Genomic DNA, 16,573 nt, shown 5'->3' with positions numbered 1-16,573 from the left:
TTTTTTTGTTTTTTTTTTTGTTTTTCATGCCACTAAATTAATATATCATTCGTATTTAATTAATAAATATTTTTTTGAGTATATCCAGGATATTCACCGCGGAAACAATAACTACCTCTCGTTGAATTATAGGCACCTCTTTTGGGTGGGACACATGACCATTAGTTAATGATGGATGAGTCCATTTCACTCAACAACACCTTCCAGGTTATTAATAAATATTTTTTAATGTTAGATGAAATTGACTAATTCATAATAAGTAATGAATAAATGAACTTTATTGTAACATAAAAAAAGATGACTACAATTTTAGAGAAAACATTTTGATTTATGTAACAAAACTAATCAACATTAGTGAAAACAAAAAATAATGTTAGTTAGACAAAACAATCATTTCGATGCTCTTATTTTTGAATATATTTTATCGTTTAGACGTTACGTTGTAGAGAATTGAGAATTCTAATTTGTTTCAATTCAAATAATTGAAATAATGTGGATATCTTATGTTTTTATTGTATGACACGATTTTATAGAATTAATTTACAATAAAATTTATGAATTGATAAGCGATATATTATTTTGTGACCTAAGATATATATATATATATATATATATATATATATATATATATATATATATAAAAGATGATGTGAGTCTCTTTCAATCTAAAAGTTTTCAAGTACATGAATACTCCTACCTCAAAATTTCTTTATCTTCACCCATTTAATTAACGAATAGGCATGAATATAAAGAATGGTAGCATTTATTATATGTTATGTCAAAATGGTAAAAAAATCAAACCGTTAACCATTCATGGTTATTATGTGAAAATTTTGGAAACAATTTTATATATCTATTTTGAGAATGAGAATTAAATAGGTCATTAAACTACATACAAAATTATAATTACGTCAATCAATTCAAATAAATTGTAATTGGATTTATGAGCAATTTAAATTGTGTTGCATCCCCCACATAATTCCTTCAAAAAAAATGAACAATGTAAAATCATGTTAAACAAAAAACGACATGTTTAATCCATCTCAGCTGATGTGACGATTACTTTAATTAGACATTATATACATACATATATATATATATATATATATATATATATATATATATATATATATATTAGGGTTGCATTCACATGCAAACCCCCTTAAAATACAAATATGCGGACAAAATCTAGCCATAAGAGGTGATAAGATGAATGGATTAGATGGAGTCTTACTTGTGAGACACGGATTGCTTATTAATGCTTGAAAGGGCAATACTGTAAATGCACCCACAACACGTAAATAATGAAGGAATTCTAATTAGTATAATATGCTATAATTAAGGAAGTTTAATACAAAAAACTCTGTGCGTGGATTAAAACTGTGCGAACAGGTACATCTTACAACAATTAAATTAGTTGAATTAAATTAAATCAATTTAGAATTCAGGTTAATTTTCAATTCACTTGAGAGTGCATGGTAGCTAAAAACTGTGTGCGTGAAATTAAAATGAAAGGTTTGGTACTAACAGTTGTAGATGGGATGGTTGAACAAATGACGAAATAGGCTGTTCGACGGTAAGTGCACGCCTTTGTAAACCTGTGTGCATAGATGTATCACGCAGTTTCTTGCACTTAGTACTGATGAATTTGGTGGCCAAATAAATGAGACCTTTATTACTACTATGTGTGTGCGTTAATTGCCAAATAATTACTACTATGTACACATATATTTAGTTACTAATCTTATAGGACGACAGTAGTGAACAAGCCAATCTTAAGAAATTTACATACATATTATCTATGGGCGAAATTTTCTTAGTGGCGCATGCACACAGTTAACGCAAATGTGCACAACTATTGTTATTTACTAAGTGTATTCGCTAACAACAAACTAGTCACATATGTGAAATTTATGTAGTAATTAACCGTGTTTGAAATTTATTTTATTTTCCATGCACACGGTTTAACCACAAGGTGCGCACATCGATTCATTTACTACGCCTACTCACTAATAGTGAACTAGCGACTGTTGTGAACTTTTTTTAGATAACGACCACGGTTGCAATTTCTTTAGTTAACCATGCACACAATTTAACGCAAGTACGTGCACGTGCTTTGATTAATTAAGGCCACAAGCTAATGGTGAGCTAGTCACTTGAGTAAAATTTATTGAGTTATTAGCCGTGGTTGAAATTTATTTAGTTGTGCATGCACACAGATTAACGCAAATGTGCACACATGTATTTATTTTACTCGACGTACTAGGGAATAGTGGTCTAGGTAGTGTTAAAAAAAGTACATATGTGATCATGCTCACAGTTTGGGGCCAACGTGCATACATCTATCCATTTACTAACACGTGCGGAATTTATTTAGTAGTGAAGGGCTGTGCACTCGGAATTATAATAGTGTGCATTTGGGCAAACACACAGAAGACCAACCCTAAAGTAGACAATGATATTTTAATACACATGTGGTAATTAATAGTATAAATTCGTTACTAATAAATAGACAACCAATTGTGCACAAATAGATGTATTGCGACCGCATGAGAGTACGCGGGTGTAACCCTACTTGCATAAATTTGGCGCAAGTGACTTGTTCACTACTAGCCTATACCCTTAATGCATAAATACATGTGTGCACACAACTACATTACGGTGTGCACTAGCCACGTTAGTCCACCATTAGCTTATACAATTAGTAAATAAATAGATGTGTGCACTTTGAGATCAAACTGTGTGCAAGCACAGAATATATAAATTTAACAATAACGATTAATTCGAAAATCCCAAGAACATGAATATTAGCAAATCATTAAGCAAGATAATTAACATTAAGCAGGATAATTAGTTGTGCATTTAAGCATTAGCAAGTGATTAAGCTCTGTAATTAAGAAAATTGGAATTGAATTTAGGTGCGTTCCACCGTAGTACTACGTTCTCAAGGAACAAATTGGAATTGAAATTGATGAATTCTTACTAACAATAAAACACAGTGCATGTGAATTAAAGAAGAAAAAAATCATAAATATATTGCTAAAGCCGAACAGACATTAATAAACAATGTATTTCATCATTACTCATTAGCAATTCAACCCACTATATTGGAATAAAAGAATTGAATTAAATCCTTAACAGATAAACAAAAGGAGGAAACCAGAATGTTGTTGCGCCGCTCACTGAACTCAAATGCTTGGAGACGAAATTAATGCTTGGAGTCAAGGCTGTCGTCGAACCAAATTCTGTTGTTGCGCCGGAAATTGCTAAAGAAAATCGCCGTCACTATCCAGACGAACTGCTACTGAATGAATTCGCACCCGTCGACCGGAGATCGTCCGGGGTATATAAAAAAAATACCCGGCCATCGTCCGACTGCTGATGGAGAAGGAGATCGACGGCGTGGGAGATAGCTCTGGCAGCTACACGGAAACGCGAGAGAGAGATCGAGAAAGTCGCGAATTTGGACTGATTATTGTAACTCCACTACAATTAAACTGATTAACCCAAAAGGAAAAATCCAAAAATGCCCCCTTAAAATAAAACACTTTACCGTATAATTAAAAACTACCAAAAATAATTAATTAAATCATGGACATCCAATCCCAAAATCCAACGATCCTAATGAATCCGCACTGTTTGTATTTGAATATAATCCTCTATATATATATATATATATATATAATTTTTCGGTGCCCTCCATTCTTAAAATGTGAACCGTGTGCATTCGTCTTATTCGTTCGTTGTTAGATGATCAATGAGCGTTGCACTCGGGTGCGAACGGCTCGCCCAGGCGCGAAATAGGAATGGATTCTGTTCGTCCACGTGTCCAGATCTAATGGATGAGAAACACTGATTTTTTAAAAAAATGCGGTGGCATTTTCGTAAATAATTGAACATCGAAGTGCAAGTAAAATGTATTACAAGTGCATGTAAAATGTATTATAGGTGCAAGTAAAAATTTACACTGAGCATCAATACTTAGTTGCACTTATAGTTCTAAGTAGTTGCACCTATAGTTCTAAATAGTTGCACACATAGGTATAAGTAGTTGCATCTAGCTGTATGAATGTTTGCGAGTGGTTTTTAGGAGTATTACTACCCGCTGAACTCAGATCAATGAATGTTAACAAGACAAAATTACATGCACTTATAGGTGAAAGTAGGTGCACATATAGTTATAAGTAGTTGCACCTATAGTTATAAATAGTTGCACATATAGTTATAAGCACACCCAGGTGCATGAATGGTTGCGGAAAGTGAATGCTAACAAGGCAAAATTACATGCACTTATAAGTGAAAATAGGTGCACTTATAAGAGATTTTACTTGCACTTCGATGTTCAATTATTTACGAAAATGCCACCACGTTTTTTTTTAAGTTATTAGATCTGGACACGTGTCACGCGCTGATTCGTTCGCATTTCCTTCCTGGGCACTTATCGCACCTGAGTGCGTCCCTATATATATATATATATATATATATATATATATATATATATATATATATATATATATAACTCTTATAATTACGGCGTCAGTTCACTTCCCAAATTCACCTTGAATCAGGATTCAGGAATTCATTGCCATTTCTGGTTTATCCTAATTCAACTTGGATTAGGATTCAAGAATTCATTACAAGCTTTGATTTTATTGGTGAAAGACAAAAACAAAAAAAAAAATTGTGACAATTATAAAATTTGATTAGTTTATTTGCTTTACTATTAATTTATAAAATGTAAAACTTTGTATTTAATAAAATTTAATTTAATTCTTAAATATACAAATTCTATTCATTATACTAATTAATGAATATAAATATTTGAGTAATTTTCTTGCTCCAATATTTGAGTTCATCATCCAACTTAGATATGTAAAATCAAGGTTGTAAAAATCAGCCTAGGTGGCACCTAGGTGTCCCTAGGTCGTTCCGCTTTCACTGTTATGCGTTTAAAAATTGGCCGGTCGCCTAGGTAGCGAAATCGGTCGAGTCGGTTGATTTAGTTCAATTTTGACCGATTTTGTATGATCCAGTCATCCGTCGTAGACTAGTTTGATACTTTGAATTTTTGGATGATTGAAAGTATTTGAGTATTTTCATTTTTTTTTTATATTGTTATGATGTTATGACTTATGAATTATCATAATTTCATTTATTTGGATGTCTTATTTGATTGAATGTTGAAAACATATCATTAAAATTGTCAAACTGCAAGTCTGCCACTATTTTTTTTACGCTCGCCTAGGCGCTGCCCAAGCGCCTGACTAACGCCAAGCGCCTACTGCAACCATGTGTAAAATGAGAAAAATATAATATAATATATATACTTTGGGCGAGGAGGGAACTCAAAAGTGTGCATAAGGTAATTTCACGTTGTGATCTAAGTTAATAAAGGAGCACAAAGAAATAAATTAACATATGTTATCTATAGCATAACGCACTAGTACAAAAATGATCAAAAAAATCTAACATTTTGCGTCCAAAGTTTAAACATCGAACGCGTAAAGTCGGGGCGGTGACATTTTTTGTAATTAAAATGACACTATTTAATTAGGTTGTTCATATTGCGAGTTAAACTTGAAATGTGACAACAAAGTCAACCGATCAACCAAATTACCCCATAATTTAATATAGGCACAAGTGTCAAATAGGCCCATCTACTACCTCGAAGTGCTCAATTGCCCCCATCAACTAAAATATAATGTAATTAGACACACTTCTAAAAATTTGTCGATTAACATTTTTTGCAGGTTACCTCCAGGTTGCCCATCCACACTGCTGACATGTAATTTTATTTAAATAAAAATGATGATGATGTGAAATTTAATTACTTCCTAATCTCCACCAGAACCCTAGTCCATCATAATCTCCAGTTCGCACATCTCCTGTTCTGCACTTTGACACCTTTGAAAACCTGCTGCACTTCGACGCCTTCGAAAATCTGCTGCACTTTGACGTCTTCGAACACATAAACTACAACGACGCTTTCGAATTACCTAGCTAATTGAGGCATTCGAATTAAATAACATAACTGTCGTCGGTTTCGAATTATTTAGGATGGGGGTTCGAATAATTATGTTGAAGTGATCTCACTGATTAGGAATGTCTGACTTCTCAGAATTCAAGAATTAAAAAAAAAAAAAAAAGGGTTTTGTTAATTTTGTTATTTAATTGCCATGTCATTATTGGGTTTGGTTAATTTTGTTATTTAATTGCCATGTCATCATTGCCACATAATCAGTGACCGGGCCAAGTCAGACTCTTTAGAGGTAAATGTGTCTAATTACATTATATTTTAGTTGATGGTGGAAATTGAGCACTTCGAAGTAGTAGATGGACCTCTTTGACACTTGTGCCTATAATATATAGAAACTAATGTCAAATTGGTCAATTAACAATTCATTTTAACATAGGACTCAATTAGTAAAACATCAAAGTCGAGAATCTAATTAAACATAAAAAGTCATTTAGAATTAAATCCAGAAAAATCATTATATTCCAGCACTAAATTGAATATTAACTACTCATTACTAGGGGTGCAAACAAACCGAGCCGAGCTCGATTACTAACAAGGGAGCTCGAGCTCGAAAAATGAAGCTCAAGTTCGGTTCGCCATTTTCTCGAGCTCGAGTTCAAGTAACGTGGCTCGAACTTTTAACTGAGATGGAACACATGCTTCAATTCTGCTATCATCATATAGCAATCAATATGCATATTTTTCCAACCTGCAACATTTTTATAGGCCAAGAGAGAGATTAAACTGAACAAATTATTTTTTTTTTATTAGACTTCCTTTCTGCTATCATCCTCATTGGGTCATTCCACACATGTTCTCATGATTCCTATTGCAGGAATTCCAGGGATTACATAACCTAGCAAGAGGTTCATTACTCAGTAAAAGCAGAAAAATTAGTACAATGTATGGCATTTTGTGGAATATAATATACAATTATTGTTGATTGCGTTCTCTTCTCAGTGTTTGTATGCACTGCTCTCGCCATTCCCCCGCCACTTGAAGCTTTTGATTCAGCCGGCGCAGTAAAATGGAGGCCGCATCCTGTTGTTTTGTTTGCAGAAGTTCTATCATTTCATCTCCATATTCTTCTTCAAGGTACACCTTTTTTATGCACCTCAGGTTCATAGCAGAGTAGTAATCTTCGAGCTTGATCCCATTTTCCGGCGTTTCTTTCAGCAATTTCTCTGTGGCCATCTTGGTTGATTCCAGGGAATGGAAATCCATGTCGCTCTCGAACATTTTGTCTTCGCATTTATCCAATTCCGTCAGCTTTCTCGGGGACGACGATACTCGAACATCGTGGTTTCGACAGTTATCGTCGGCGGTGAACCAGGTGAAGGCGATGTACAACTCGGGGTTGTCTTTGAAGAGAGCCGAGATTTCTTTGTCCACTCGGAGGATGTCTCGGTGGGCGTCGAAGTCGGTAACGGCTCGGAGAAACGACGCGTAAACTCCATCGTCTTTAGAAATTTTCCGAACTTTATTCACGAATTCGACGGCCTCGTTTTGAACATACCTTCGTCTCTTCAACGGTAACTGGGGCGTGGTGGGAAGAACGTCGGCGCTGGGGAGCGGCAGCTTGTGATTCTCCGGCAAGAAGTTGTTGAATCCGGCGATCAAGTCACGGCGGCCGCGTAGAAGGTGGGAGACCTTGGAAACTAGAGCGGCGGTTTCTGTGTTTCCTTCCCTGAAATCCTTCAACGCTTCTGCAAGAGATTCGAAATTTGGAAAGTTTTGCTTCAATGTTCTGACAAATGCCAGTGCTTCTTCTCCTTCACGAGAATCCATGGTTAGTTTGTGATGAAATTAAAGAAACAAGTATAGAAACAGCGGTTACTAGCTACGTATATATATACTCTTATTTACCCTAATTCACCTTGGATTAGGATTTAAGAAGAGGATGGATTAAAATATAAGATAAGCTATGATTATATATATACTCTGATTTACCCCAATTCACCTTGGATTATGATCGATTTCTTCGATTAAAATATAAGATAAGCTATGATTATATATATACTCTGATTTACCCTAATTCACCTTGGATTAAGATTTAAGAAAAGGATGGGATTAAAATATAAGATAATCTATGATTTTATTGGTGGAAGAAAAAAATTTGTCACAATTATAAAATTTGATTAATTTTGTTTGCTTTAATATTATTTTATAAAATTTAAAATTTTAATTTAATTCTTAAATATACAAATTATATTCATTATACTAATTAATTAATACAAATATTTGAGTAATTTTCTTGTGCCAATATTTGAGTAATTTTCCTCATCCAAATTGGTCACTCAACATATCACTTTTGTGCGATTACTGAACATAAAAAGTGTGTAATTAAATCATCAAATAAGCAAATTATGTATAATATCAAATAAAAAGATGAAACAATTTTAAATCTCTAGCCAAACTGTCTCACCTAAAAAGGTATCTACAATTTAGAAAGAGAATTAGTTCTCGAAACCTGAACACCCCAAAAAGTATAATGCTATTGAAGAAAATAATATTTAGGCTAAAGTGTCATCCCGCACCCTCAACCATATGCGATTCTTCATGCCGCACCCTCAACTTTAATAAGTGCTGATTAGATTCACAAACCAATTTTTTTTTGTCGCCTAGCATTTTTAGAAGGTTTCCTTCAAGTTTCCGGTCATAAGTTGCTGATGTGGAGTTGATATGTTATTGACGTGTGTGCTTTTGTAGAGATGGCAGCCCCGTCATCACTTTGCTCTAATATACACAAATTCAATTATGCAATTGAAAACCCTAATGTGTCAGTGTGCAATTGGAATTGCGCAATTTGAATGATTGAATTGCAAACCCCAAATTCAATTGTGCAATTGGAACGATTTTGCGAAATTGGAGAAATCTTCCGGTGTTTCGATGATGGCCTCGAAGGTGTCGGTTGTGTTGAGGTTAGTGTCGCCGTCGACGTTGGTGGTGGTGTGGATCAGGAGCTTGCCGCCGATGTCACCGTCGCAGAAGGGAAACGGGAACGTGCAGTTCACCACCACCGCCGTGTATATCCAGCCGTGTAGTCGGGGAGGATCTTCTGGCCGACGACGGAGACGGAATCTTGCGATTTACCCGAGAGGACCCACTTGCGATTCTCCTGATCTCTAATGCTCAAACCACCGCCGCCGTGCCCTCCTCCGACACCGTTGTCGTAGCACCCACCCCTGCTCAAACCACCGCCGTCGTGCCCTCCTTCGATGCTACTCTCGGCTTCTCTCTCATCGCCAATCCCTTCTCCCCCCTCATCCTCTCCACCTTTCTCGCCGCCTGGCTATTCCTCTACCTCTTCCGTCTCTCCAATCCCCTTCTCGTCCTCTTCGGCAGCCAATTCTCCGAGCGCAAAACCAGGCGGATGAACTGAAGAATAGTTTTTTAGGAGGAAATGTTAAAAAAAAAAAATCCACATCAGATACTTTTTATGAGGAAATGTAAAAAAAAATAAAAATAATCCACATCAGATATTACCGGCTCCACGTCATCAAGTTTACCGGACAACCTTCTAAAAATGCTAGGCGACAAAAAAAAAATTGGTTTGTGAATCTAATCGGCACTTATTAAAGTTTAGGGTGCGGCATGAAGAATCGCATACGGTTGAGGGTGCGGGATGACACTTTAGCCTAATATTTAATACACTCTTATCTGATTCACGGATTGTATATATGTCATATATATTTTAAAAGAAAAAGAAAAAGTAACAGTTTCACAGTTTGGGTCAGAGGAATGCGACGTCGTGCCAACTTTCTTCTCAATTTCTAGAGTCCAGACAGACACATAACGGTAAAAGCCAGCCTATACCGTTAATTAACTGTTAACCGTCATTTAAGTTTCCCCTGTTGATATTAGAGGAATGGCTATAATAAGATCTTTTGCTTGAACTGTGATGAAGATACCACTATATCATTCTACTGAATTTTACACATATAAACCCCAAATTTCCCCGGAGACTGGGAAGAGCAAAAATGGCGTCTCACAATCTGTTTGTGGCACAATCATCCCCAGTGCTGCTTCCTTCTCATCATCCATCCAAACCCAGGTACCTTTTTCTGCTACTTTTATGTTTATTGCTTTCATTTTGGGCAATTCTTCTGTGCATATGGTGTATGATATCATCGAGATCAGATTTTGGGTGTCTGGAAAAAGAAACCTGATTGAATGGTTGGGATTAATTTTCTAGGTTTGAGGATTCATGAATGGGTTCCCATTTGGGGGGTCTGCAGTCTGCTGATAATCCAAGCTTCTTTTGAGGTTTTTTAAGAGCAACTGTAGTTGTAGAAATTAGAAATGTAGGTGAAGTTTGGATTGGTTTTTCATTGTGTTATGAGTGCTTCGGTGCTAAATCATGCTTTTACTTGGTGAGTGTGGTTGAGTGAAAAGGGAACTCATCCATCCTTAACCAAAGGTCAATTTTCGATCCTTGGCTTTGGGTATGGAGCAGTCTTAAACCCTGGGTACACCCAAAAAATGATTTTACTTGGTGAGTCCACCTCGGGTACACCCCAAAATTAATAAAAAATAAAATAAAATAAAAAAGATTTTACTTGGAGGTGTTAGATTGGGCTCCCCAAGTTAGCGGAAGTATGGAGATGGATCCTTGTTTGCAGAGCCAACAACAAGGACTGACTGGGAGACTACTTGAGCAATTCGCGATTTACCTCCCCTAGCCACTCTCGGGTAGGGGTTTGGGGGCTTAGGATTAGTTTAGCGTAAGCTGGGAAATCTAACGTATCCAAAAAAATATAATCTCGAGGCACTTTACCCAAGTACTTGATTCTAGCATCTAGGTCCAAGACCTTGGTTTCACATGAGCAATGCTTACTACTCATGGTCAAGATGTGAGCATACAAACAGATATATGGCACAGTTGCAGCATTTTCATGGAAATACATACTTGGTTGTTGGACACCGGGATATAGTTAAAAAAGGTGTAAGGTCCTTGGTGGGGATAGTGGATATAGAGCACTCATATCTCTAAAGATTACAATGTCAAGTGTGCAAATTGATCATAATAAGATTTCATTGTTGTTGTTTTCGCTACATGTCCCATGAACTTATTCACTAATCAGTAATTCTCAGATAGTTTATAACGGCTACTTGTGCTGTTCTACTGCAGAGGAGTTTCCGGGAAAATGATTGTGAGGTGCACTTTGGAGCAAACTGCACCGAGTAAGGCTAGGGCTAAACATCTAGTATCAGGTCTTGCAGCATCAATAGTATTTCTCACTCAAGTTAACTCGGTTAGTATTTTTTTTTTTCCCTAGTTACATTCGTCTCATTTATTTAGAGCTACACACTCGGCAAATTTCTTTCTCAGATGGTTGGTTTCTAAAACTCGTTTCTTTCTCTTCTTAGTAAGTTTTAATTTGCAGATGTGACCAGAAAGTATGGATTTGAGACTCGAAGCCAGATTCATCTAAAAAGTATATACTTATAACAAATTAGTCGAATAAGGCTTAAACTTAACCTGGATTCTCTTGGGCAGGTGGTCGCAGCAGATCTTTCTTATCAGAATAACATTTGCCAACTCGCAAGTGCTGCAGACAACCTGCCAAGTCTTCCTTTGGACGGAGGGGATGACAATGGTGGAATGCTGATGATGATGAGAGGTATGACTGCGAAGAACTTCGACCCGACTAGATATGCTGGAAGATGGTTTGAAGTAGCTTCACTTAAACGCGGGTTTGCTGGACAAGGTCAGGAAGATTGCCACTGTACCCAGGTGAATGTTAAGGGTGGCAACTATGATACCATACACGGGAAATTTCTGTTTTGTATAACTAATGAATTTTCGTTTATAACTTCCTTGGGGAAACTGGCTAGTTAGCCAGATGATGTAAATTATGGTTACTCAGCTGAACACAGAGGCTATATCTTTGCTTACTGTGCACAAGGAGCCCCCTCACTTTGAGAGGTTGCTCCCACACTATCGGTGAGACTCGATCCATGGTCATTCTTCCCAAACTTCACCCCTGTGACCAACTGAGCTGCCCAGTGGGTTTTTTCATGGATTACTTAAACATGAACATAGGACTCGTTAATTTTGATAGCATACTCAGACATGTAGCTCGGTGAAGTAGAATTGCAACTAGTTAAGATAAGGTTTTTTGGGTGTGGAGAACTAGAAAGTAGATCATCTGTGCTTTAAATTTTGGTTTTTTTTTTTTATGATGAGATCAATATGTGGCTAATGCATAATATTCATTGTACAATGTTGCAGGGGATTTATACATTTGATGTAAATGCAGCTGCTATACAAGTTGATACCTTCTGTGTTCATGGTGGACCTGATGGCTATATTACTGGGATAAGAGGGAAAGTTCAATGCCTTTCTGAGGACGAGACACTAAAAACCGCGACTGATCTTGAAAAGCAAGAGATGATAAAGGGAAAGTGTTATCTCCGGTTTCCCACGCTCCCGTTTATCCCCAAGGAGCCTTATGATGTGATTGCAACCGATTATGACAATTTCGCCATAGTTTCAGGAGCTAAAGACAAGAGCTTTGTTCAGGTAACTAAAATATAATATTCAGAAAGTTTATTAACACAAATGTGCGTGTAATGGCCATACATTTGATTCGCTAATGATAAACACATGTTTTGTCAGATTTATTCGAGGACACCTGATCCAGGACCCGAGTTCATTGAGAAGTACAAAGCTTACTTAGCGGATTTTGGATATGATCCGAGCAAAATCAAGGATACTCCACAGGATTGTGAGGTAATGTCTAATAGTCAGCTTTCAGCAATGATGTCCATGGCCGGGATGCAACAAGCTCTAAACAACCAATTTCCCGAGCTAGAGTTGAAGGCCCCTGTTGCATTCAACCCATTTACGAGTGTGTTTGACACTCTGAAGAAGCTTGTTGAGCTTTATTTCAAGTAGTAAACTTTATCGTTTCTCTTTGTACTAAGCTTCCCTCTGTAATCGATTTCTCTTCAATGTTAAAATGTATAGCCATGATTCATATTTACTCCCTGTTACAAACAGGAGCATATGGGCCAAACAACAGATTGAATTCAACCAATTAGCTAGTCTAACTCATGATCTTATAAACTCATATGTTCTCTCTTATTTTATCCTGAGACTCTTAACACCCCCTTTTATCTTGAATTTGGGCAAAACAACTTGAACTATACAACTACCTTCTGGTTCAGACAGGGCTTCCCGATAGCTTTGAGAAGCTAACCTTCTTAAGCGGATTCTTGAGAGGGCTGGCCTGTGGCTTATCAGTGCTCCCGCATTTTATGTCCATGATTTCCACTATGCGAAGTCCCCTTCTGACAGATTTCTGTGTGACGGGAGCTTCATCCACAGAACTAGTTTCGGGTTCTAGAATAGGAATTTCGTGGGCTTTCCTGGTGTGGTTCTTGGTTTTGCGCCCAACTTCTGGGCTTTTATGACCTTTACCATTTCTAGTTCTGCTGCTGCTGCTGCTGGCTTCATTTGGCGACGCTTTGGGTCTCATTCGTTTAGGACTCGTAGCAGCACCAGCAACGAAAGAACAAATCGAAGGAGGCTTCTTTGTACACGATGATGATGCTGGTGTCTTAGCAGCAGACTTCATAGATTCTAATTCTCTCGACATTAGCACACTAATCGTACCTGTGGTTCCAACCTTCATGGACCCTCCACCACCCTTGATCGCCTCCAACGTTTGAACCATGGCTTTCTACGCACGTTCTGGGGTCGCTTCCTGCAGAGAGCGACGAACTGATCTCATAAGAGAGACTCGAGAGTTCAAGGATTATCAACACAAAGCAAAACTGTCGAGCATGTAATATATAAACATAAATGTACAATCCAACTATCAGCTTAGCCTTTTAGTTGAGATGACTAAAACACAGTATTTTGATAACAAAGTATAGTTGGGGCATAAGGACATGAATGAATTCGAGTAGCATAAAGTCATGTGCTTCTAAAAGTCATCTACAAAGTAGAATGGTTTCCATGAATCTACAAATTTTATCACTACCTTTGACAAAGCAGACCAAACTTGGTCCCATGAAGGGCCAAATTGGAGACAATTGAGGGCAAAAAAGATGCAAAAAAATCAAAGACAATAAGATAAATATTAACAATTAACCCCTTTGAACCACAAAAACCGAAAGAAATCTATAATCTGAACTACTGTCTGTGTCTCAGCCTCTGAATTGCTCCAAAATGAATTATCCTAAAAGTATTGCAGCAGTAAGGAATAGATTCCAAGTCTCCAACTGGAGGGGAGAAGGATGAGAGGACCAATCTCAATTTTGAAGCAGATGAATGAATTCTGGGACACTCAACTATATATATATATATATGCATAAAAAAGATTAACAAACACCACATTCATCTGATACTCCTTGCAGTAAACTGCGTTGAGCATATAATATATAAACATAAATGTACAATATAACTATCAGCTTAGACTTTTAGTTGAGATGGAACATATGCTTCAATTGCCCGGCATCTAAAACAAGCCCAATTATGAACTGTGATATATTGATTAAATATTCTAGTGCTGCCCCCACCAATATATATCTATATATATATAAAGAAAGAACAGGAGCTCTGATCAAACAGAAAAATGCACTATGAAAACCAAAAAGATATTTTCCACTTTCCACCATTACAGTATAGGTAAACCACCAACCCTCAAAAACAATTTTTTTTATAAAAGATATGATTTTTTTCACAAACCCAAACAAAATCACAATGTTCAAGGGGCAGGTAAAGTGGTAAAGAAAGAAATATTCTTTTTTGTGGGCTTGCAAGATTGGAAGAAAAAGAAAAGGCAAATCACTAGAAAACCCCACAGAACCAAAAACACAGATCTGGACTAAACAGCAAAACATCATTATGGTAAATAATATAAAAATGATTTGGAAGCTTCAGAAAGAAGCATAGAAAAGATTGTGATAAGAAATTTACCAAGAAAGGAGGGTCTTTTAGGTGTTCCAAAGATTGGCAGGCCCAGAAGCTATGGTGATAACAGAGAGCCAAAATCATACAAAACCCAGAAAGCAGTAGAGGCAAATTTGGAAGAATGGCAGGTATCAGTTACTATTATATTGGATTCTATCACTTTCAAGAATTCTACATCAATTCTTGCATGAGAAACTATTAATTTTTTTGTTTTAGGTTGTTTATGCGTCTCTAGTAGGGAAGGGAGTTATTTAGGCTCCTCTTACCAGTCAACCAAGGAAGAGGGTTATGGTTATCAATATATTACTACACTATAATTATAATGCTTACAGATTCCCACGTTTCCACACCTGTGTTGAACCTTGCCAGTAGTAGGATTGGTGGGCCAATTTGCAGCACTCTTTTTTGGCACGTTGATATCTGTAAGTTGTTTTTTTGATTTTTTTTTAATAACTCAGTTTTTCAGTTTTGTCCAACTATATCGTGAACCCATCATAGCTTACAAGTTTATGAGAAGATAATAGTCAATCTAATCTCGGTACTAACACCAAATTGTACCGTTTTATACACAAAAAGTTTAACTCAAACTCAAACTTTCAATGTTCATGATAAAAATTTAACCCATACTATTTCTCATCAATTGAAACATCTATTTTTGGGCTGTTTTTTTTTTTCCTGATAGATTAATTTTTGGTCCTGGATTATACCTTCTTGTTGAAGATTCAGTCACTTAATAATTTGAAATGTATATTTTATCAATAAGTTACGATTTCAAGTAGTAAAACTCAGGAAAAAAAAAAACACATTTGATCCATAAAAGTGTGCCATTCATTAGTCAACACCTAATACAAGTATTTAGAGTGATAGAGTAATAGAAAAGCGGGTTGTCAGCTTATAGGGGAAGAAAAAAATGATATGAGTGCAACAAAAAGTCAATAAATTTTAAAAGGGGGAAAAAAAAAAAAAAAAAAAAAAAAAAAAAAAAAAAAAAGGGCGGTGGATTGGAAATAATAATTGATGGAGATTGATCTGCCTTTGTTTTCTCATCAATCATCATCTCACCAAATTGCCGCACAAACGCATGAACCAATCATTGGCTCTTATTTGGAAACCAAAAAAAAAAAAATTGAAACGAACATCTCTAATTAAGACTTGAGAGAGAAGAGAACCCACATATTGTAAGAGCTTCAACAATAATTTAAGTTTTTGTCGAGTCACTTACTTGAGAATCAAATTTTGAACAAAATCAATAGTCAATAGATCATTTATGATTAAATTAAAAATCAATGATAAAAATTGTTAAATATCAATAGTTAAGGGATCATTTATGGTTCAATTGAAAGTCATGAATACAAATTGATAAGTGTTAATAACTATGTCAACATGTTTAACAATTTAATTGATGATGTTAATTTTATTTAATTATTGTTTTTAACAATACATGGACTAAATTGATCAAATTTGTAGTATACTACTAAATGATAAAAACATGTGTAAGATCGTCTAACATATTCTTATTTGTGAGATGGGTTGGGTCAATATAAAAAATATAATACTACTCAATAATAAAGTGTTTGTTAATTATAAGAGAAAATATAATACTTTTAAAGAAAAATGTAATACTTTTACATTTT

The 16,573-nt window shown here is 35.9% G+C and overlaps 2 protein-coding genes across 6 annotated transcripts; one reads left to right on the top strand and one right to left on the bottom strand.

The window, feature by feature from the left end:
- Positions 1-9,838: 9,838 nt before the first annotated feature.
- LOC109190534 (chloroplastic lipocalin) lies at positions 9,839-13,005 on the top strand. Its single transcript, XM_019341032.1, has 5 exons — positions 9,839-10,070; positions 11,148-11,271; positions 11,517-11,753; positions 12,252-12,542; positions 12,639-13,005. The coding sequence occupies exons 1-5, from the start codon at positions 9,997-9,999 to the stop codon at positions 12,915-12,917; spliced, it is 1,005 nt and encodes a 334-aa protein (XP_019196577.1). The 5' UTR covers positions 9,839-9,996; the 3' UTR covers positions 12,918-13,005.
- Positions 12,936-15,232, bottom strand: LOC109190536. 5 transcript variants are annotated; one of them, XR_002055735.1, is made up of 3 exons: positions 14,946-15,232; positions 13,130-13,728; positions 12,936-13,005 (listed from the first exon to the last, which is right to left on the bottom strand). XR_002055735.1 is itself a non-coding variant. In XM_019341034.1 (3 exons), the coding sequence occupies exon 2, from the start codon at positions 13,696-13,698 to the stop codon at positions 13,186-13,188; it is 513 nt and encodes a 170-aa protein (XP_019196579.1). In that variant the 5' UTR covers positions 13,699-13,728; positions 14,946-15,232; the 3' UTR covers positions 12,936-13,014; positions 13,140-13,185. The 5 variants fall into 5 exon arrangements, 1 of the variants encoding a protein (XP_019196579.1); XR_002055737.1 differs by lacking the exon at positions 14,946-15,232 and adding an exon at positions 14,119-14,439; XR_002055738.1 differs by lacking the exon at positions 14,946-15,232 and adding an exon at positions 14,008-14,074.
- Positions 15,233-16,573: the final 1,341 nt, after the last annotated feature.

Source organism: Ipomoea nil, unplaced genomic scaffold (assembly GCF_001879475.1).
Source record: "Ipomoea nil cultivar Tokyo-kokei standard unplaced genomic scaffold, Asagao_1.1 scaffold1576, whole genome shotgun sequence".
Taxonomy (NCBI): domain Eukaryota; kingdom Viridiplantae; phylum Streptophyta; class Magnoliopsida; order Solanales; family Convolvulaceae; genus Ipomoea; species Ipomoea nil.
Note: the sequence above shows the minus strand (reverse complement) of the source record. Positions and strands in the feature narration are given on the sequence as shown.